General features: G+C 38.9%; 2 protein-coding genes across 6 annotated transcripts; one reads left to right on the top strand and one right to left on the bottom strand.

Annotated features, from left to right (window-relative positions):
• Positions 1-2,191: 2,191 nt before the first annotated feature.
• On the bottom strand, positions 2,192-16,941 carry gnpat (glyceronephosphate O-acyltransferase). 4 transcript variants are annotated; one of them, XM_079255786.1, is made up of 17 exons: positions 16,824-16,941; positions 15,833-16,027; positions 15,005-15,181; positions 14,798-14,927; positions 14,549-14,676; positions 14,367-14,442; positions 14,136-14,287; positions 13,337-13,467; positions 12,650-12,888; positions 10,483-10,581; positions 10,073-10,249; positions 9,889-9,968; positions 9,646-9,786; positions 6,128-6,227; positions 5,939-6,032; positions 4,629-4,693; positions 2,192-4,545 (listed from the first exon to the last, which is right to left on the bottom strand). In XM_079255786.1, exons 1-17 carry the CDS (start codon positions 16,845-16,847, stop codon positions 4,502-4,504), a joined length of 2,052 nt encoding a protein of 683 aa, XP_079111912.1. In that variant the 5' UTR covers positions 16,848-16,941; the 3' UTR covers positions 2,192-4,501. The 4 variants fall into 4 exon arrangements, with proteins under 4 accessions (XP_079111912.1, XP_079111914.1, XP_079111913.1 ...); XM_079255788.1 differs by having other exon boundaries at positions 10,073-10,246; XM_079255787.1 differs by having other exon boundaries at positions 15,833-16,024; positions 16,824-16,908.
• A 112-nt stretch (positions 16,942-17,053) lies between these two features.
• On the top strand, positions 17,054-22,966 carry fsaf1 (40S small subunit processome assembly factor 1). Of its 2 annotated transcripts, XM_079255231.1 has the most exons (9): positions 17,054-17,222; positions 18,463-18,642; positions 19,223-19,323; positions 20,988-21,038; positions 21,164-21,259; positions 21,345-21,431; positions 21,529-21,566; positions 21,805-21,925; positions 22,546-22,966. In XM_079255231.1, the coding sequence occupies exons 1-8, from the start codon at positions 17,144-17,146 to the stop codon at positions 21,917-21,919; spliced, it is 747 nt and encodes a 248-aa protein (XP_079111357.1). In that variant the 5' UTR covers positions 17,054-17,143; the 3' UTR covers positions 21,920-21,925; positions 22,546-22,966. The 2 variants fall into 2 exon arrangements, with proteins under 2 accessions (XP_079111357.1, XP_079111356.1); XM_079255230.1 differs by having other exon boundaries at positions 21,805-22,966.

The raw sequence follows: 22,966 nt of genomic DNA, 5'->3' as shown, positions 1-22,966 counted from the left end.
GGGATATTACAGCAGTGAGATTCTGCTCTGTGTGGGTTTTGATACAAAATAATTTCTTCATCCAGTTTTGTTTGTGGTGAAACAGCTGGAGGACTTCACGGGGACCGGTACTGGACATGAGTTCAGGTCTTTAAGATAGATTTTGTCTTCCTTGAAGCGAGTATATTTAATACACAAAATTACACAAATTATTAAATACTTTCCTCTCCATTATGGGGGTTATGATATGATTTAAGGGTAGTTTTTTTTACAAGCTGTACAAATATTACTCACTCAGCCTCCCTCCGAAATCTTTTTAGTCCGATCATTCATTCATTCATTTTCTGAACCGCTTATTCCAATTCAGGGTCGCGGGGAAGCTGGAGCCTATCCCAGCTGGCTTTGGGCGACAGGCAGGGTACACCCTGGACAGCTCGCCAGTCCATCACAGCTTTTTAGTCCAATCAGATTCCCTAAATTATTATTATTATTTTTTTTTTTGCCTTAATCCATTAATCCATGGTAACCTTGTTTCAGGATTTTTGAGACAAACCACTTTTGGTCTTTCTTTTATTTCTCTTTATTTAACCAATTTAGTGCATTTGTTAGATTTTTTCACTCTTATATATTTATATTATGTATTGTGTAACTTTATTTTATGTATTTAATTTTATTTATTTACAGTTATTAATTTATTAGAAATTTAATATTTATTTTAGTTACTTTTTATATATTCTTTTTTTTTTTTCCAATATTTAGTTGGGTTTTTTTTTTTAATCATAAATAAATTCAGGCATAATGTGGTTAAATGTTATTATTTGGCTCATTCAGGTTTATTTCAAATTTGGTGGATTTACTTTTTAAAAACAATCATTCTTTATATATTTTATGCTTTGCCTTTAAGAAAAGAGACAAACAAAACATGATTCTTTTATATTCCATCCTTACTTTGTGAAGGACATAATAAAACGAGAAAAGAATAAGCAATAAATAAATGCAGAATGATAAAAAAAAAAAAAAAAAAAAAAAAAAGATGTTTAGAAATCAAAAGATTTAAACTATAATTTGAAAAAATAAAAATACAATGTCCAGAGTGGCGCAAATATTTTACATATGAAGATGTTTTATACTTGTTTAAAACCTATTTTAAATGATGTTAAACCACTTCATCAGAAGGCACCTCGGGTGTTAATGGGTTACACTTCCATACAAAGGCACGTTGTGACTGTCACATTTGATAGGAAAGTTTATTATTAGGACTTCTCTCACACGTCAATCGTCAAATTTAGACGTCGGCCATTACAAATCAAATCCTACAGAAATTTCAGCGCTGATGATAAACTAGACACTGACTTCATAATTCACCTCTGCTTACTTATTAGATTCATAAAGGGAAAGATGTTGGAATGAACTTTAAATAATCTGAGCAGCGATGAGGATTGAGTCGAGTTAATCCCTGATACAGCAGAACATATACATGAACATGGGCTTAGCAGGATGATACAAGAGCTTTAATGGTAGGAGGGGGTGGTTGGTGGAGGGAGTCACCCAGGAATCAGCTTTGGATTTAGAGAATCAGCAAAGTAACTGAGGCAAAGTGTAAAAGCAGATAATAATGCCTTTCTGAGGCCAACTGGATGATAGAATCAAATAAGCGATGCAACTTCACAGCTCTGTCTGATATAATCTCTTTTCAGGACTTTGGTTGGGATTCCTCAGAGAGAGAGAACGTAAAAGCGCAACGTTTTATCTATAAGCTTTAAAAAGAATCTTGATTTGTGAAGTGGAGACCTGCACAGTGTGACTAAACATTTGCACACCGAGAAACAGTTGTTGAACTTAGACTTTATACAGCTCGGATTTGCTGTGATGCTTGGTGTTAATACATCAGTCTGATAAAATATCAGCACTGCCTGTTACAATCAGGTACAACCAAAGAGCTTCTTTCTGAGCCACGAGAGAACTGAGAAGTCGAACAGACGCGGTGTGTTAGAGGATAATGGAAAGGATACAAATCGCTGGGATCATCACAGCCAAGGCACAGAGTTGTATCTCAAAATGATTTATTACATGCTTTTGTGTATCAGCAGCCTGTACATTCTGCATCAACTGCATAAGCACACACGTACACAAAGAAATACAAAACTCGCCTTACAAAAAAACCAAACACCCATGAAAATGGCACACAGCAGACCTGAACTTCGATGACGCCTTGAACAAGCAGATTTTTGTCTTGTGAAACTTTTCTTCATTACAGAGTCACTTTGCTGGCCGAGTTAAACTTAATCACAAGAAGTTTCAGGCTTTACAAGCACACCTTGTTGTCTTGGCAACCAAGATGGACAAAATTAGGGATAGGCTAGTTTGGAACCGGAGGGTAAATTAAGCTCGAGTATATGGAGTTTATTTAAGTTTAAAGGCTCTTTTTATTTGGCTGAAACTAAAACAGATAAACTTTGTCTTAATCAGATTTAATTTAAACCCACATGTGTTTGCTTGGGTTGGTATTTAAAGTAGATTTGTGTAACTTTGACTGGAAAATGACTTCTTCTGATGGAACAGTGGTATTAATATGTAGATCCCAGGAGATGTTGTTGCCCCACACTGTCCTGAAAGCTGAGAAACTGCACTTAACTTTGTCTTCCAGCCTGGAAAATCCCATTATAACAGAGTTTCACATATCAGAGCACTGTCTGTTTTGAATGTGCAACATGGTGGATCTATCTTAGAAATGCAGCCACACTGCACATTCAAAACAACTAGTCTGGGAGAGATGCGATATGTTAAACAAAACTCAGCTGTAGCGGGATGTCCAAAGCTAAAACGCAGCGTTGTAAAATGCCGTGACAATGACGGCTCCAGGAATGTACATAATGTCACTGTGTCATCACAACAAGTGGGATACGTGGACTTTTATGGACAGAAATATTACATTGGGCTTTATTACCAGCTTTATATGGTGTGAAGTACAGGCCAAATTTAACATTTAATCAACACATTTCTGGAAACTTTATTGCAGCTATAAACAACAGACCAATTTTTATTAGAATCTGTGGCAAAAAACGAGTCAGGAAGTGGATCCACCTGATGTGCTGCCTGATTGGAGACATCATCTTCAGCAATGGGTATCACACTGTTTCCTATCAGTCTCATGTTTACTAACAATAAGCAGTGATCCAATTTCCATTTTCAGTGTATTAAAACAAAATCAGAAGAAATGTCACAGATTTGGAAAAAAAAAATAATAAAGGACTTTTGGCTAGTTTGACCACACACACACACGAAGCTAGAAGGAAATAAGGCAAAATGGCAAATTGACACATGCTGATTTAATGTTGGTGTAAAATGGGGGGGGGTTATCTATCAAATCTATCAAATAAATAACTTATCCAGGGATTTTCAGCTACTCTAGTTTTCATTTGGAGGATGTTGTAGAGAAACAAAGTTGCACACCTCCGACACATCAAATAGGTAAACCTGAGTCTTAAAATCAAATGTCCTATTGTCTATTGACATTTCATCAGAACTCAATGTTCCTCTGAGTTCTAGCGTTCTAGTGTTCTTTTCCTTACTTCCTATGTAACAAATACATATCAAGTCTGAATCACTTCTTAAATAAGCAGATATAAAGTCACTTTTAACACCTTTAAAGGTCTGGCTGACAATTTCAGTAGCTACTCTGAAGTTAACATAAAAATTCTTCCTACAAAACCAAAAACTTGAACATTTTTCCTTTGGTGCAGGTGGTGGAGTTTCAGCTTTATCAGGAGTTTGGCAACTTCATCACACTGGCGTTAGACTTGTAGCAGTTATCTCCATCGTGTAAACAAAGATGAATGCACCATTTATTGGTGTAGCTGAGTGTTTTGGCAAAAAGACCTGATGATGGGTGGGAAAATAAACCAAAGAAGTTTAAATCCTAATAAAAAAGAAGGAATTTGGAGCACGCTATCCCTAAGATGGTACCTTACATCTGTGGAAAGCTCAGCTCAAACATAGACTCTGCCTCATGCAGTGCAAAAGCAAATAAAGTGACCAGTTTTCAGACAGAAGTTGAGTGAGAGGTCCACACCACATTTGTGAAAAGTGCTAGCATGAAAAAGGAAAGAGAGGCCAAAGGAAAACAAGAAAAAAGGCAAAGACTGACTGTTCGAGAAAACATAAATGACCACTGTTCTGGGTGAAGCTGGCACAAACAGGCTCAGACATGGCAGCTCAGAGCACAAGTGTTAAGCTGAAGGAGCTTAAAATTACACCTTTAAATGCTTCACTTGTCAAATGGTTTCATGTAGGTTGATCAAAGAAAGGCTTGTTCAGAGAAAAGTCTGAGGCGTTTTGGAAAAAGAGAGCAAAGGAGGACAGAAATGGTAGAAAATAATCAATAAAAAGAAGTTGTTTCCAGATGGAACTTGTTCCATCTCTCAGACAGGTGAGTTTTGGCTGTGTTTGTAGTTCACTGAGCAGATTTTATTGTTCCACCTTCAACACAGACAATCCCCCTTTGGCTAATGGGGTCACTGAATTAGAGGCGAGCGGCGAGAGGCTTCTGAGTGGGGAGTTTTCCTCCTGGATAAAGAGACAAATGCGAGATTTGTTCCAATCGCCTGGTGAGAAGTGAAACAACATGAAACCAGACAGCTATTTCTTACCCAGAGTGTCTTCCAGCGAGTTCACCATCACCTCATTGACCTTTAGCATCCCTGGTTTCTCCCCACTGAAGTAAAAACAACGAAACGGGTTATTTTCAGCACAAAGAATGGGTCACTACAGAAGAGCAGTGAACAGATTATTTATTTATTGGAAAGTTGTTGAGTCTTTTTTGATAATGGAATGTAAAAACCAAAGGTGAAGGGGATAAAATGCAGATGTTTTTAACTGGACTGCAGTCAGTCTGGAACTAACCAGACCAGATACAACGTATGTTTTTTGGTTATTGGTTTGTTTCCTGCATAAGCAGCGAGGATGATGAGGCAAGCTACAGATATGCAAAGTTCATTAAATACTGAAAATGAAGGGAAAACATTGTACAATTATAAATAAACAAAAAGAATCCCAAAGTGGATTCCAAAAAGTGCAATACCCCCTAAATCACTAAATAACTATCTAAATACTAGGGATGTGAAATCTAACAGAAACTCACAATTTACTTTGATTCAGATTTTAAGGGTGACAGTTTGATTCAGAATTATTTCAATGGATTTTTGATTCATAACCATTACATTTAAGTAACAAAAGGTGCTAATTTCCCAAGTAACTTCATTCTTCTATAAGCTAGAAAGAACTGAGAAATTATTAGGAGTAATTCGACTTAAATTGTGACATGTACAAAACCTTTTCTTTTACTCGTCATTTTCTTATTTTCAATGAGGAAAAAAACAACCCAGTAGACAGACCATCATTCTGTTGCTATAATGCCCAAGAAAACAAGTGAAAACATCTTTTTTTTTTTTTTTTGTCATGTTTATTGTTTTATCATGGTTTATTTTAAAATATCTGAAGAAAAAACAAATTTTGAACAAAAATTCTGATATTGGATTCGATTCCCCACCCATAAACAAATAAATAAATACAAATATTATATATCATGTTAATGGAAAAACAGTACAAGCAATTAAAATAGACATTTCAATTAAAATAAAATAAATATACACGCACTGAGGCGTTATATCAGCCTCTGCATCACGCGTTGTAAGAGCTTTTACGGAACCTCGTAACTTCAAAACTTTTGTTCATTTACATTTATTTAATGAGCAATGTCAAGTCGAATGACGCAAGTAGAGAACCGGGGAACCCGAGGAATGCCTGCGTGTCAACAATGATGGTTTATGTTCTTTCATTTAGCTAGCTTTTCTTTTGCTAATATATGCTAAGCTGTTTATTGCTCATTACAGTCAGAATGAGGCGCTGGGTCTCAACTTTTCAACAATAAATCCAACCAGATGGTAGAAAACCAGCTCACCCTTTGAGTTTCCGAACAGCTCCAAGTCTCAGCAAAGCCGCCAGAGCGTTCTTCTGCAGGTCTGATGACAACACCTCAGCGTATCTTAATCTGCCTAGAAAAAGACACCAAACCGTCCACGTAAATGAAAAACAGGGACAGAAAGATCGCTGGGGGAAAGAAGAAAAGTGACAAAAGGAGGAAAAAAACCTGTTAGAAGATGTTTGATGATGAACTTCTGGACAGCAGGAACAAACTGTTTCTCCGTCAGGCCTTCTGCCGACTCCTCACACAGAAACCTACACACCACCTGGGGACCACACACACACACACACACACACACACGCATGCAACTTTTAAAAAGCTTTTCACACATCAGCTTGAGATGCTGCTGCCCTTTCATGCTTGTACAGACAGCAGGACATCGTCTGTGTCAGATGCTTTCCTGCCACAGGAGATAACTCCGGAGTGGTGTTTGGCTGAAGCGTGCAGGAGCACAACATAAACTTATCTACAAGGAGAAATGCTGACGTCAAAGCTGAATTGTTCTCTTTAAAAGCAATGGGGACGTTACCTGATGCACTGAGAAGTATCTCGCTCTATTTCTCTAATATATTAATGTATAAATATATGCCAATATTGCCGTCTCTAACTTATTTCTCCTTTTTCCTGCAGGTATTCCTGATTAAGTGCAGTTGTACATGTTGATCTGTCTTTCCTGTCCTCTCCACCCCAACCAGTCGAGGCAGATGGCTGCCCTTCCTGAGCCGGGTTCTGCCGGAGGTTTTCTTCCTGTTAAAGGGGAGTTTTTTCCTTCCCACTGTCGCCGCATGCATGCTCAGGATGGGGGATTGGATCGAAGTCATGACTCGATGCAATCAGTTAGTTTCTATTATAGGATATGTATGAATTGCCTCTAAATGATGTGGATGTTGATTTCTGTATGTAAAGTGCCCTGTGACAACATTGTTGTGAAGTGGCGCTGTACAAATAAAGTTGAATTGAACTGAATTGAATTAAAAGCCGAACCACAAGGAAGATATGCTAATTAGGCGTGCGTACAACTCCAATATACAATGACTCTGTCCTTGTCAGATGAACAGAAATTAAAAATATATACTTGGACATATCTAGTTTTTAAAAAAAAAAGTGCTTGTGTAACTTCAATAAGCTAGCTTTCTATAAACCATACTCAACATGCTCATGGATGGTTTTATTGATAATTATTCCGAAGGCCCTGTAGGAGTTTTTCAGGTTGACGCCACAGTTACTGACTGAAATAATCAGTTTCTTAGCCATGTTGGATTTATGTTTTTTTTGTTGTTGGCATTTACAACTAGATGATGGTGTCACAGCAGAACTTAAAGTATCCTCCTCCCTTGTAGTACCGTGACAAGCAGCCATTGCTGTATGGCAATACATAAGACGACTGTACCATCAGCAAATTTGATGATGTTGTTAAAGATTTTCTGTTTTTGTTTAGGTTTCTGCAGTCATTGTTTTAGACTGTAAGCAGCAGAGGTGAGTTCACACAAGCCCGGGTGAGCCTGTGAGGAAACCACCTGATTTATGGTGTGTTAACTTTAACTTGCTGTTTGTTAAAACAGATCACAAAAAGAGCACGGCCGTTGGCCACAATCAGATGCTGACTGATCACTTTTGGGTTGTTTTTGTTTAAGTTACCATGCATCTTATGAAACACCAGCAGGAAGTGAGAATCTGTGTGTTGTGTGTAAAAGATCAGAGAGTTAGCATGAACCTACGTCAGTCATCATATCAACGCAGGTGAGATGACTTCGCTTTGCAGAATATTTTAGAAATAACAACAGAATTCATTTCCTGTTTTGGCAAAACAGTCCTGAATAAATTATAAAAATGTGGAATCAAGCCGTTGTAGCTGAGCTTACAAACACAAGACAGTAGGGCAGTGACGATATGCTTTTGTCCCAATTCAATTCGATTTCGGTTTTTTGGGAACCGATTCGATTGAAATTGCAATTCTCACAATTCTTTGATATTGCTAATTTTTGTAGATTAAAACCAAAATAAATGTATAAAACTTTTTTTTTCTCGTAATTTTTCTTGATTTCAATGACGAAAAAAAACCAACACAATAAGCCAGAGCATCATTCTGCTGCTATAATGCCCAAGAAGACAAGAAAAAAGATCAATAAAAACAATGTGAAAAATGACAAAAATGTTATAATGGATTTTTATTTATTTTTTAAAAAAAAAGATTTAACTAAAAAAATCTATTTTGGAATTATAAAGCAAAATGACAATTTTCAATTTTATTCATTTGATTTTCCCACCCCTATAAAACAGTCAGATAGTTTATCAGTGTTTGCTCAGGATGGGAGATTGAGTTGGACCCTCCAACTCAATCTGTTAGTTTCCTTATATAGCTATTATGAATTGGCTTTCATGTTTTTTTTGTCTGTAAAGCGTCTTGAGATGGCATTGCCGTGATTTGATGCTATATAAATAAAGTTGAATTGAACTGAATTAAACAATGCAAAGAAAGGAATGCCAATCTCACCATCATCCAACATTTAACCAAATCCCAGAAATAACCATAAAAGTTAGAGCTAACATGGATGCGCTAACTCTTCTGTTGTCTCCCACCTTTTCTTTTCAGACACCCAAAATGCGAGATGAGTCACGAAACCTCACTTCTAGTCTGGAATCAGACTGAAAAATCTAAACCAAGTACGTTTTCCCTTTCATTGTCCTCCCTGAGCTTTTGTCAGGATACCTGCATTACCATTTTACAGCTGAAACACACCAACCCCCCCCAGGACTCACCTGCCTGGTGTGTTCACACCAGACACGTTTTGAGCGTCAGGTTTACATGTAAAAGTTTCTGTGGAGGCGCGTCAAGGAGGCGTCAAGCTTTCTCGTGGCGTGTTTTAAGCGTAGAAAATTCAAAAAGTTTTATCAGGTTGATGCGCGTTACACTCTGCAGATGCCAGAGATGGAAAATCCGAACTTTTTGCCACTTGACGCATGGCGTCAACCATTCAGAGCGATCATCACGCAGCTCCTGGAGTAAATGGTGAAACTCACTGAACTCAGAATGCCTACGATTTATCTGGTGAACCCAGACACGGGGCTCAGACGCCCTACCACGCCGTTCTCTAGCTTCATTAATTTAATATTTATTTAATCCTGACAAGCGGCAAACGCGACAGGAGCGCTATGGGCGTTGGACACAAATGTGACAGTATGGTGACGAGCGGCGAGCGTTCAGCGTTCGTCTGGTGTGAACACTGTAAGAAGCAAAAGAATGAACAGCGTGACACAAACTACACTCATGTACTGCTGTAGATCTGCAGCATTTTAAAAGGAACTAATCAGTAAAAAACTTTTCCAGCAGTTTGATCTGATCTGAGAATGAAAAGACTGAAAAACGACAAAGCATGTCAATAAAGACCTTTGGTTTTGCAATGTTTTGCGTTAGCGTTCCTGTTTTCAGTTTGGAAAACCAGTGCAGAGTGGAAAAGGTCTGAGTGGATCACTGCTTACTGTAAGCATGTTATACCTCTATTTAACACACTCTAGATGCATCATTATCTTATCCACAGTTAAGGTAAAATTAACTTGAGACTGACTGTGTCAACAGCAAATGTGCACGCACACACACACACACACACGCTTTGCTTTCTCTTCCACTCGGCTTTTCTGCACACAAAACACCCGCTAGCTGGTAACAGCTTTTCTCCTCTCACCTGGTATCCTTGTAGAAAAGGATCCAGCATACTGCTGAGGAAGGTCAATGTCCTGTGTCCTCTTTCTGTTACCAGAATCTCCTGCTGGTTTATCTGCAGAGCTCCGCTCTTCACCAGCAGGAAACAGGCTTCCTCAAAGTCCTACAACACACACAAAACAACCAGACATGTAAAGAAATAAGTACAACTTGCCGTGCAATCATTACACCAGTTAGCCCAGCTGGAAATGAAGGTTTCCTTCACCTGCACTGCAGCACCGGGACAGAGGATGAACTCATTCGAAAACATGTTCCTCAGAAAGCTGAAGCTGTTGTAGACCTCATCTGGAAAACACACACACACACACACACACACACACAGTAGCACACAGCTAACTTAACACTGCTAACTTTACTGACTGAGCGCCGTTAAAGAGCTTCAGTCTTACGTTTCTTGTTGGAGGACGCTGTGTGGACAGCTGAAGCTAGCAGCGCTGGTCTCAGGAAGACATGGAGACCCTGGTTTCTGTAGGAGGCGCATGAGAGTATGGTCACGGCCTGGCTCAACAGCGCCTCCTCTGGTGTGATGGCACTGCGAGGTTCCTCTGCTCCTGCCTGTCCTTCTGCTACAAGACATTAAACTGTATTTCTGCACCATTTTTGGTACTTTTTGCAGGTATTTCTATCGTTAAAAAGTTACTTCTGAATACAGGCACATAGAAAAAAGTCATGTTGTGGAGAGGATTACTTTATTTAAAGCATTGAGTAAGAATTTCCCAATCTAAATTGCTTTAATTGATAATGACTAAATTACTTTAAGTGCATTAAGAGGTCCTCTGAGCTGTTGGGACAAACAGACCTTGCTCCAAAGCCAGCTGAACTCGTCCCTCACAGATCCTGACGAGTCCATGATGAAGGGAAAGACTGGATGAAACCACAGCAGAGGGAGGAATGTGGTCTGAAGAGAGGAGAAAAGTCATGACAGTTCAGGATGAGTAGAAGAAGAAAAGACTGTCCCTACAGAGGAGACAAAAAGTTCCTGAACCGTGCATCAACAAACCACGTCACATCTAATCCTTACAAAGCGCCTTCAGAGTTCTGTGCATTCTGGATCCAACATGTCGTTTTTTGGTTATTGGTTTGTTTCTTGCATGAAAACTAACAAATACCCGGCGCGTAAGATGCATGTGTTGGCTTTAAAACGCAGGTTACTAGTTATGGATGCTATGCTGGCGTAGATATTCCATGTGCAGCGTAGCAGTACTGAAGGAAAAAGCTTTCAGTAGATCAGATTTGAAATCAGTCACGACTCGATCTAAGTGGAAGATGTGTAAGAAGTGGGAACATTGGGTTTATTTAGTTAAGAAATGTATGTTTTTATTCAGTCTTTACCTTTTCCAAGATTATTAAGTTACAATTTTATTCTTATTAGTACATGTTGAGGTCAGTTGAAGCTAAAGATGTTATTACAGACTTTCATGTCAATATGATTTTTGTCAAGGAAATAATCACCATTTTTATAATTGGCACTATTTTTTATGAATCAGTTCATTTTCCAAAATTACTAATGTGTAACATCACATGATCACTCCTTTTAGGGTTTGATTAGGACTGTCAAAAATAACACATTAAAACAGGGAGATTAATCTGTGAAATTAAAGCATCTATTTTTATTTTTAAAACACATATCAAAAGAAAGTTAAATCGAAATGAGGTTGTTTTAGTGGATTCGGCTCACTGCTTTAACAAGATGTCAAAAGGAAGCTCCTCTCACTGAAATAATGGCAAATTGGATTTAACTTTATTTAAATTCACTCTAATTTTACACGGAGTTCAACCATCAGGTGTCCTGAACGAAGCCGTTACAGCAGCAGTTTTATAAATCTGAATCTGGTATTATTATCTCAGTGTGGAGAGATGACTGTAGGCATGTACACTGTAGTGTACAGAATCCACCAAACACCACTTAACCATTCTTATTTATACAATAAAACACTTAGTTTTTGTTCTAAGTGCAAGTTGCGCATATTTATAACACCAAGCTCCATTTTATATCAAAGATCTCGTCGTTCCAAATGGAGAACATTGCTCTCAGACTGTAGGTCTACTTGTTTTTCCAGTGTCTCTAAGAGTACGATGAGAAGCAAAGCCTTCAGTTGTCAGGCTGCTGTCTAATGGTACCAGCTCCCAGTATGCGTTCAGGACACTAACATCCTCTCTACCTTTAAGATCACGCTTAAGATCTTCCTTTTTGATCAATCTTGTGGTCCAACCGTCTCGGAGTTTTGCTGCCATATGCTTAGACTGCTGAGGGATGTCCCATGATGCTCTGAGCACCTTCTTTCTCTCTACTCCTTATCTTCCATGTAGAAACGTACAACAGTACAGGCATCATTGACATATTTCTGCTCTCTCTGCAGGTCTTCCTAGGTGCATGTTGGTCTGTCTTTCCTGTCCTCTCCACCCAAACCGGTCGAGGCAGATGGCTGCCCTGCTGAGGCGGGGTCTGCAGAAGGTTTTCCCTTCAAGTTAAAAACAAATTTTTCCTTTCCACTGTCGCCTTGTGCATGCACGATTTGATGCACGTGTTGGTTTTGCTTAATAAGGCTATTTATTATGAATTGGCTCAAACTGATGTGTCCTGAGATGACATTGATGCAAAGTGGTGTAAAAAAAATGAAGCTGAACTGAACTTGACATCATGGTTCAGACATAATCTTTTATGAAAAGTGACGATAATGAGGAATCTTTAGTAATTGTGACATCCCTTGTAGCATGCCTTGCTTACATCACAAATCATTATCAATCTAATTAGTATTCAGTGCAGTCGATTTGCATATAAATACTATAAAAAATTAATTTTTTGTTTCGCTTGGACCATAAATGTAAAAATGATCACCCACAAAAAGTCTGAACTCATAAGACAATGACTTAATTTATACCAAAGTTATTTTAACAGAGGCTTCTTGTTCGCTACAAACAGAGTCTTTATTGTCATGAACTCAGTCACACAGGCGGTACTGTACCAGGCCAGTGGAGGAAGGCGCCGTATTGCCGAGAGAGGTCTCTGAGCCACAGAACTCGTTCAGTCAGCTCTTCCAGTAGCATTCCCTGTTTCTCCCCGGCAGCTTGGTTCTGGAGCAGCAGGGAAGCCAGCAGGACCCAGGGCTTCAGGACCATGTTCTCCTCCTGAGCTCGAACCAGCCTGTAGGCCGAGTCGTTGACAAAGCTGCTGATTTCCTCTCCGGGCCTCCTGGGGATGTGTCTGGAAATGAAAAACTCAATGTCATGGGTTTTTTTAAACTCCCCCTGCAGCAGCTAAAAGCTCAGGTAGAAAACATCTTGACCATCAACAGGAAGGTTTTTTAAGACCCAGACAAAGTAAAACAAGCAACCAGAGAGGAAAGTGATCAGTTTGAGTTCAATTAGTCATGAACAGGATGGATATGAACACAGGAACATTGAAATACTAATGCCATTTTAAAATATCTAGCACGGATCACTAGAGAGAAAAGGATATTAATGTTCTGAATTAAAGAGATAAATAGAATTAACAGGAAACACATTTTAGGCTAATAAGCAATGGACCTCAATTTATTTTTGAGTCTAAATGTAATTTTTTCCTAAATATCAACTGGAAACAGTTGGTCATGATAAAAAATGAATAAATAGGAAGTAAGACTGATGGTGTAGCGTTGGTCCATCTATCCTACCTCGGTACCAGGTTGAACTGGCAACGGTCAACTCTTCCCTCTGCTAAACTTCTGACAGACACAGGTTGACCAAAGTACACATGGATGCTGCCGTAGTCTTCACTGAGGATCTTTCTGGCTTTAAACAGGCCCTACAGAAACACACACAGCAATTATTAGCATTTACAGCCACACACACATGACATCTTGTTCATATAAACAAAGCTTTAATACAATCTGTGATGGGTAAACTACAAAAATAAAACCTTGGATAACAAATCACTCTTTTAGGAAATTTCTATCATAATGAAGCCAATTTTTTTGTTCACTTTAAATAATCTGCTGGCTATTAGGGCTGGGACGATATGCTTTTGTCCCGATTCAATTCGAATGCAATTTTTTGGGCGCCGATTCAGTTTGAATTGCGATTCTCACGATTCTTCAACATTGCTGATTTTTGTGGACTAAAACAAAAAAAAATGTACAAAATTTTTTATTTTGCTCGTCATTTTTCTTTATTTCAATCAAAGAAAAAAACAACACAGTAGCCAGACCACTCTGCTTTTTTTGAAAAAAATTTGAAAAAAAAAACAAACTATATATTTTTTTTTTTTTTTTTTGGTAAACAAAAAAATTGATTTTAAAAATTGTGAAGCAAAAAATCCCAATATTTGATTTTTTCTATTCGATTCCCCCACCCTACTGGCTGTAGTGTTCAAAACTAATTATTTTGTACAAAGACATCCTCTTATTTGGCAATGCAACAAACTATTTTCCTGTACTTGTTATACAATGCAGGCAGGAAGTTTAAATGACTCACAGATGTGGACTCTTTGGGTTTTGGCACTCCCAGCATTTCTCTGGCGTAGAGAGCTTCCTCTAAGACCCTCTCATAGCTGATACTGACTGGGACCAGGCTGACATCAAACACCTCCCCTTTAAGGAACGGGTCCATCACGATGTTCAGCAGACCTGCAGCAGGAAACCGAAACTGAAAAACACCGTCTGGCTATCTAATCAGGGTTGATGCATGCCATGTTTTGCTACTTGCCTAACTTTGGCGTCAAAGATTTGGACGTTCGACTTCTGGTCCCCTCAAGGAAAAATTCAACTGGAGCAAATCCGTTCTGGTGGAAAAGAGGACCAATCTTTGTATTAATAATACAAAATACTGGAGAAAAAAAAAAAAGTTTCTATATAGGGCTGTACCCCTGACAGATGCTGCTTGTTTACCTTTAGCATGGTCTTGACGTACTCTGAGAAGACAGCCCAGTACAGCTTGTCCCCACCAAATGACCTCCGAATGAAGAAAGCGCCAGACATTCGCAGCATCTCCCCAACAAACTTCATCCCCATGAAGTCTGCAGGGAAATACGGGTTCTGAGTGCAACTTTTTATGGTGCTTTCAGCTTTTGCTGCTAGAAAAGCTTCAAAGTTACAGTGATGCAGAGTTCCTCCATGATAAAACTATCCTATGCTCACCCATGCCTGCAGCAATGACTGGTAGAGCCAAGTCGTAGGTGTACAGGATATATGACATCAGCAGAAAGTCCATGTAGCTGCGGTGACTCGGTAGTAGAACAACGGGGTGCTCCTGGATGGCCTGCTGGAGCTAACAATGCAAGCACAGGTTAGACGCCTCCATTTGTGTGTGTGTGTGTGTGTTTGTGGACTTGTGTTACTATTTACTCTCTGGATGCCGTCTTCATTTACACAGATGCTCCTGAACAGAGTTTTGAAGATTTTGCTGAGAGTGAAGGCAAAAAAGCGAACTGTACTGAGCTGCAAGCGGTGAGCCATCTCCTCCAAGATGACCGACGCCTCTGCCTGGACTTCATCTGCAGTCATCCCGGACTCTTTGGAAACCTAGATAGTTTAAAACAAGATGTAAGGCAGCATATAACTCATGTTTTTACAAATACTTTGAAGTTTTTTATCCAGGCTTGTACATATCTATGATAAGGTCCCATAATTGTTCTGATGGAGGCAGAATTCCCATCAATTCTAAGTATGGCCCCACCAACAAATCACATACTAATGTAATCTCATCTGAATGCCTGACTGGAAGAAGATTATGCTAAATTTATCAACATGGAGCTGCACATATTCTTTAAGTCAAGGCTGATTTACTGTGTTTAAAATTCTGCGACTGAAAAGTGAAAGGGGTTTTTAACTGCACTTCGGGTGAAGATCAAACCCCATTTTAAGCTAATCGTTGCAGAAATCCTCTTCATTGCAAGGATTACACAAAACGCTCTTTAATATTAGTAATAATATTCATGTTATGCCATCAGTAAGTAGTCATTTACAAGGAAAAAACATCAGTTACGCCGTAGTCAATACAAAACTACTTTCCAAATCCTTGTAAACAGTGTAATGGTGCAGAAATCTTCATGCACTTCTACAGCATAAAATGTATTTAAGAGCAAACCGCATGAAAATTATTTCATCTTAAACTTGCAAATATCTGATTTTATCCTTGTCATCAACATGCAGTGTGAGCAGGAATCTAATCACCTGATTGATGACGTAATGCAGATGATCAGACTGCAGCACCATGTTCTTCAGCTCGCTGGCTTTGCAGGGCGTCAGCCCTTTGTACAGAGCGGGGGTGTAACATCTGAGGGCATATCTCAGGTCACTGGAGTTCCTTCTCTCCTCCAGAAGGTCTTCAAAGTCATCTCTTTTCTTCAACATAGGATCTCTATGCTGCTAAAAGGTACAGCATGTAAGAACTAACAGACTTTATGAAGTTTATTACTCTACTCTAGAGAACAATAGTAGTACCGAGCAAGGTTACGGAAAGCAGGTTACGGAAAAGCAAACCCTGACTGAGTTACTCTACACTATTTGGGGTAATAACATGAAAATAAATCCATAATGAAATATTTAATATGTAATTACTGAAATAAAAATAAATGCTTATAAGGTCTGCCTGTCAGAAAAGCTACAAACTACTACAAATATAAGAAAACAGCACAGAAGTCTTGACTGACTAAGGTTTTGTTGACTTTAACTGCTGCTTTTTTTGTCTTGTAAAAGTATTTTGTTTTGCTAAAGTTCTGCAGTAACTTCAGTCAAGTAAAGTGAAATATATTTTAGTCCAGCAGTAGAAGGGGTATGCAACAGCAATATGTGGGAATATCCACGTAAGTAGTGCTTGTTTAGTTTGGAAACACTGGTTCCAGGTTAAAGTTGAAGTCTCCTAAAAGAGGAAATGAGATAAACTGGAAAAACTATAACCACACAACCACAACAACCACACACAGCAGTAATAACTACAGCAAAGCTGTGACATAAAACCATTAGCTTCTGCAAAGAAAACACGCTTCATTAGCGTTTTAATTTCTTTTTCTGTGCAGAAGTTGTTTATTAAATGGGATGTGCTTAAAGCATGAATGTCGCAATAATCTGTTTGAAAATATGTCTGTCAAATATTTAGTATAAATATTTCAGAGCTACAGCTGGAAGAAGGTAGCTTAGTATGTAGCAAACACAGCATACATACCGAATAAACAGCTTTGGACGCCATGCTCTGTTAAACTGTGCAAACATACGTCGAGATTAAATATGCATTAGTATTTCCAACGCCCAGCTTCCTATGATAGAAATACTGACTAATAACATGACCTGAACAAGTTCACATGGGCGTGAAAAGTGACGTTTCCGTGCTTTTTCATATCCGTGCTTTTTTCATCTACGGGTGCCGACGAGCAACACCGGTCAAACCGCGTTTTACCATGTGCGTGTTGGTTGTCAGTCATACAAACAAGTTAAACACAAAATAGTCACTTGTAAAATTTAGCCCGCCTGTAAAATTAGCCTGAAATGAGTTTACAAACAAACCCACAAGATAACGAGGATGGTTTGTTTCTTGAACACGTTTTGGATCAGCTTTATGACTTTGGTAAGTGCAGTTAGCCTGTTAGCTTTGTTAGCCAGTTTGAAAGACTGGCGTTTTTAAAAACAAATGTTGAAACTTTGATATAAAACAAACTAATAATGCATTTCATGTGCTTCTCGCAATGCTTTAGTTTAGCCACGGTTGAGCTAAAAACCAGTTTTAGCTTCTTGTTTAAAGTGCTAACTAGCTAATAAGCAGTTAAACTAACAGGCAGCAATTTAATATTTTATTACATATTCCTATTTTTGGACAGCTAAATATAAGTCCTTCATTTATTAAATACCCCCTACAATAAATAAATAAACTTTCCTCATGTAACGAATGAACACACTGGTAACTTCCAAAGCTTGACACTAACTTACAACACCACAATAATAATTACCTTTATAAAGATTCAAATGATCAGTTTTTAGTTGTTTTATAGTTTTAGAGCCTAAACCCATATGGAAATGTGTTTTAACCCAATCCTTGTAACAACCACATACTGTTGTGCTCATATGTATTCATAACCTTTTCATTAAAGAAAAGGCTGAATTTACAACAGTCACTCAAATAACTGGAGACGTAGAAAATAGGAGCAATAGCTAAAAATTTGCAAAAATATAATTTAGTAATATAAGACACTGTTTTTTTTTCATTTAATTGAGTTAAAGAAAGAAAATAAAACAAACAAACAAATTGGTCCTGGACAAATTAGAGACTTTTCTGTTGAACAGTGGGACAAAATACCTGTCAACAGGTGCAGAAGTCTGACTGAGAGAAACAGAAAACACCTGACTGGAGCGGAAACATTAAAGGATTGTTCAACAAAATAGTAGTTTATAAGTGATGTAATAAATTCTTAATTGTTTGCTTTAAAAAAAAATATTGAACCACAATTACAAAATAATGTAAGGAATTTCATAAAATTTTTATTTATTATTACTTTAGTCAATTTCAGCTTATTTTACAGGCAGCTGTTTGTTTTTTTTCCTTCTTTAATGAAAGGGTATTAATAAATATGAGCACAACTGTAAATCTCAAATAGTGCTCTTTCTGACCAGTTTGAGTCAAGGCGAACATGTGAGTCTGGATGCAGAAGTTGTTGCACTGTGTGTGTTAAATGTATTAGCAGAAGCTGCTCTTGCAGGTGTCAGTTCATGTATTAGAGAAACGATTCAAGGAGCACGTATGTATAAATCCTGTAAATAAGCTGTTACAGGCATGCAGTTTAACTTCATGTTTGTGTTGTTTATTGATTAAGGATCGGCCCAAAACAAGAAGCTACAGTCTGAGATGAAGAAGAAAAAGCGTAAAAGATGTGATGAAGAGGAAGAAGAGGAGCTCCCGGTAGTGAGTGACGTCAGCAGTGAGAGTGACGGCGACAGAGCAGACGATGTTTCTGATTTCCACCAGCAGCAACATTCAAAAACACATCAAACAGGTGAGCATCACATAGAGTTATGTAACCTGCTGAAAGCTGCTCTGGGTGAAGTGGTTCCTCGTCCTGATAGTATTTCTATATGTTTTGTAATCATGAACATAAGAAATATAGTTAGACCCCTCAGTTTACTGTCAATTTGTAAAAACTCCTACCAATCAGAACATTTGGACCAAATTGAAGATGTTAATTCCTTATATTTCGTAAGCTTCTCCTCCCGACTCCCCTCATTCCCCTCCAGCAGAGCATACCTGATATCAACACCCTGCAAACAGCGTGTTAGGATGAAAATACAAAGTAGTGAAGAGGTTTATTTGCCTCCTCCTGCTAAACAGCCAAGAAAGAGAAAACCTGTGCTGTGAATTAAAAAAAAAAAAAAAAGCTTTGGATCACACAAGGAGCAAAACCAGAGGGGAAGGAGCCAAGACAGGGCGCCACTTTCACATCCTGCTAGCTCCCCAACATTACCGACCCCAGCTTTAAAGGCTCATTAATTGTTGGAATTTGCAGATAATTGAAATGACTTTTTATTTCTAATCCTCTGATCTTCAGTCACTCACTCCCTCATCTTCTTTTTACTCAGGTCCAACCATCCAGCAGGAGAACCGGGTGGAGGTTGTCACATTTCAGGACCCCAGAAAGAAACTAAAAACTACGCAGACTTCAGACTCCAACAAACCACCTGTAAGTCTCTGGGTCGGGTGTATTCACATCAGGATAGACTCGGTCCGGTTGGGGTGGGGGAACATTATTCTGATCCAAGACGGCGTTCACGCTGCACTTCTGCAGTGAATCGCACCTTTTAAAGGAATTGTATTTCACTCTCCACTGGAGGCGAGAGAATGTGAAGCTGCATCAGATCCTGGTCTGGTTGATCAGACTTCTATCAGAACTACGACTTCATTCTTCCATGTTTTTCCCTGAAAGTTATTTCTGCCGCCCAGAGCCGTCTGGCATCCCACACGCGGATGTTTTGGTTGTGTTTACCCGTGATGTGTGAGGATTGTGCTCTGATCCCACAATGCCCTTTGTTTTGTAGTCCACTTCCTGTATTCAGTCTGCTTGAAACGGACTGAGACCTGCGCTTGCAGGCGGGCCGAGTCCGCTTCTTTGGTCTGAATCCGAATTTGTTTTTGCGGGTTCACATTTCCCCAAACAAAGCTTCCTTTCTGAGACTGGAATCAGAAAAGCTGATGTGAATGGGTCCCTAAGCTCGCTGTTACCGTCGGTTCTGCATTTATAAAATTACAACTGCAGTTTATATGAATGTAGACGTTAATAACCCACAATTATAAATAGTTTCTTTTTTTACGCGGTCGCCTCAGACGTAGTTTCTAGGAGCCAGATGTTTAACTGATTTTCAACTATTTGGTTGGATTATATGAATTTTTTGACCATTAATAAAGAGAAGAAACAAAAGAACGAATGTAAAGCTGCTGCAGGAGAGTAAACATTAATGAGTAAAATGTTTTGCACACATTCTGCAGCTGCTCTTTCTGTCTGAACCCACTTTTGTTCACAGTGTCATTTGTTTTTGTTCAGAAGGTTTTATTTCCCTGTTAGACTGTCAGCAAGTATCCGAGTTATTCGCCTGTTTCCCACGCTGCGTTGTATGAAGAAGTTGTAAAACAAGAAGCTGCTCTCAGCATTTTACAGTCTTCCAAAAGTAGGAAGTAAAAGCTCTTCTATGACTTTCTCAACACAGTGGTTTGGAAAAATAGAAACCCTTTATTTTTTTTATAAAAATGACCTCAGATGTTTTATTAATATGAGACAACAGGTCATAATGTCCTTCCTCTTATACAGTCTGGCTGCAGTCTCTTCATGTTTTACACTAAATACAAGGAAGACTAGAGCTAACTTGAACATTTAAAGTGAGCATATAGAGAAAAATAAAGTGATTTATTTTAATTATCCACATACAGAAGGATAAAGATGACATATGATGGCTTTTTGTTTGCAGTTTATAAACTTCAGCATTTTTTCCTAGTTTCATAAATGTTTATTCTCATAATTTAAAAGGAAAACAAAGACTTATGTTTTGGAGATAAACTTTTGGATTTAGTGGCTTGTAAACTGAAGTCTCTAAGTTAAAAACCTACCAGGTTTCAGTGGGAGGATGGATTACAGCAAGTTAAACATGTTTCAGGATTCATTTAGATCTGACTGTTTTTAAAAAGGATTTATGAAATGTTGAAGTTATCCTTTCAGGTTTGCAAACTGCTAAGTTCATTTAATTGTGTGCAGTGTGATAAAATGTGCACAGTAAATTTCTGTTTCTCTTGTTCGCTGTATTTCTTTCCTTCTCCTGGTTTGCTCATCTTTCCGTGTCGCTTCACGGCCCTCAGATGCCAGACAGCAAGCAAAGCAGCCGGCAAGAAGAACTTAGTTTGGAAAAGGTGATGATTTCATCACAATTCATTCAATTATATTGTCACCTTACTTTTTCTTTACAATGTTTCAATGTAGCCGTGACGCATTTGTCCCATTTAACCTCTGCTGTGTTGGTGTGTGACTGTTTCAGGCCCGTCTGGAGGTCCATCGCTTTGGAATCACAGGCTACAAGAAGGAGCAGCAGCGCGTTTTCGAGCAGGACAGAGCGGTGATGCTGGGAGCCAGAGTGAGAACAACAGATTTTATTTGCATCCAACCTGCTTTTCTCTTCCACAGACCTGTTGATGGTTTAACTAATGTTTGTTAATCAGCCTCCGAAGAAGGAATACGTCAACTACAAGGTGCTTCAGCAGCAAATCAAAGAAAAGAAGCAGAAAGCTAAAGAGGAGGTTCACCCGGTGAGAGCTACAGTTTCAACCAAAAGAAAAGATCTCAAATATAAAATATACACATGAATTCTGTTATTTTGTTGTAATCTGGATACTTTCTCTGCAGGAGAAAAAGAAAAAGAAGAAGAAGCAAAGTAACCAAAGGTGAGAAAACCGTTTCTAAATTTCCTCCAGGATCTAAGACCAGAAATTATTCAGCAGCGTAAATGTTTAAAGATAGCTTCTCATTTGTTTACTGTATTTGTGGAATATAGAAATATTATTTATAGTTATTAGTCAGGTCAGCGTGGTTTTTGTTTGACATTCTTCTCTGTGACAGACGTGTAAAAGAAGCTGAACCTTGAGGGATCAGTGTGTTTGACTGCTTGTGCATCTCCAACAGGGACAAGCCATCTCCAGGCTCCAGCGGCGCGCCGTCGGGTCAGCTGGGCCGCTTCAGAAACGGCATGCTGATCCTCAGCTCCAAGGAGATCCAGAAACTTAAGAGCCACAAATGAGAAAAGGTCAGTTTCTGGGTGTTCTCGCGTTTCCAGCAAACACTGCGCGTGAAGAGGGACAGAAAGGTGCAGAGCATTTCCTGTGAGTGCGAGGCGGCTGTGGTTTCACATCTGTGTGCAGGTGTTGTGCATGATGGCTCTGCTCACTGCAGCACCGCAGACATGTTATGAGGAAAACGTGCAGATTCCCCGACATGTCGGCGACTGCTGGGACAAAAAATGGAAAGATCCTCAAACTGGACCCTGCATGTGGACCGTAGCGGGACAAACTGGAGATTTTATATCACAGTTTATTATAAATGACCAAAAAAATGTTCAGCAGGTTTTCTGTGTTTTAAATGATTCATTTCTTTTCCTTGACATAAAATCTTGTATAAAAGTCCAGACCTTGTGGGGACAAAGTAGATGAGAGTTGTAAAACGGATGATAAATACAACGGCAGGTTGCAGCTGCTTGTCGTTGTTTTCTCAAAGCTGCTTTTTTTGTTATTTTTATGTGTAAAATTACGAGGCTTCTCTGCTGCTCAGACAGAATTTAGCTTAAAACGCGGAAGAGAAAGTGAAAGCCAACGCGGTCTGTCTTTTTAAACCTCAGCAACATCCAATCTAAACTTTCATTTCCTCTAGTCAACGTTTCCTCCTGTCGTTTTGACACCGACCACGCCTGCAGACACGCAGACTCGAACCGTCGAGGATCAGAGGGGAAAGAAAGGCTCCTCTGGGTACTTGATGGATGTTTGATGTGGCTTTGCTGGGCTGCAAACTTTTTCCTGCTTACAGCAGAGTCAACCTGAGGGAAGGTTTCTCTTCTGGTGTGGGAGGAGGGTCAGAGCGGGGGAGCTTATTGATGCAAGCATCACCTCCAGGTGGAAACTGGCAGTCCGGACACATCAGGGAGAATTTCCCTTCTGGCAGATGCTTCCATGTTCCTGAACTCAAAAAAAGAAGTCTAAATCCAGGTTTTTCCTCTAATCTGTCGTTCATGTGAAGCAGGAAAGATGTCAGATGTACGTGTTGGTGGAAAGGATGATTACACTAAACGCATGCT

The sequence above is a fragment of the Telmatherina bonti genome (assembly GCF_933228915.1).
Source record: "Telmatherina bonti genome assembly, chromosome: 16".
NCBI classification, from domain to species: Eukaryota; Metazoa; Chordata; class Actinopteri; order Atheriniformes; family Telmatherinidae; genus Telmatherina; species Telmatherina bonti.
The sequence above is the reverse complement of the archived record's forward strand: the minus strand, read 5'-3'. Positions and strand labels throughout refer to the sequence as shown.

Bases quoted from the DNA above. Each gene is read 5' to 3' on its own strand.
- gnpat (XM_079255786.1), bottom strand. From the start codon at position 16,847: ATGGCGTCCAAAGCTGTTTATTCG. The intron at 14,928-15,004 runs GTAAATAGTAAC...TTGCATTGTTAG, and splicing joins ATGAAGACGGCATCCAGAGA to CTCCAGCAGGCCATCCAGGA. The intron at 13,468-14,135 runs GTGAGTCATTTA...GTGTTTCTGTAG, and splicing joins AACCCAAAGAGTCCACATCT to GGCCTGTTTAAAGCCAGAAA.
- fsaf1 (XM_079255231.1), top strand. From the start codon at position 17,144: ATGAGTTTACAAACAAACCCACAAGATAACGAGGATGGTTTGTTTCTT. The intron at 18,643-19,222 runs GTGAGCATCACA...CTTTTTACTCAG, and splicing joins TTCAAAAACACATCAAACAG to GTCCAACCATCCAGCAGGAG. The intron at 21,567-21,804 runs GTGAGAAAACCG...CATCTCCAACAG, and splicing joins AAGAAGCAAAGTAACCAAAG to GGACAAGCCATCTCCAGGCT.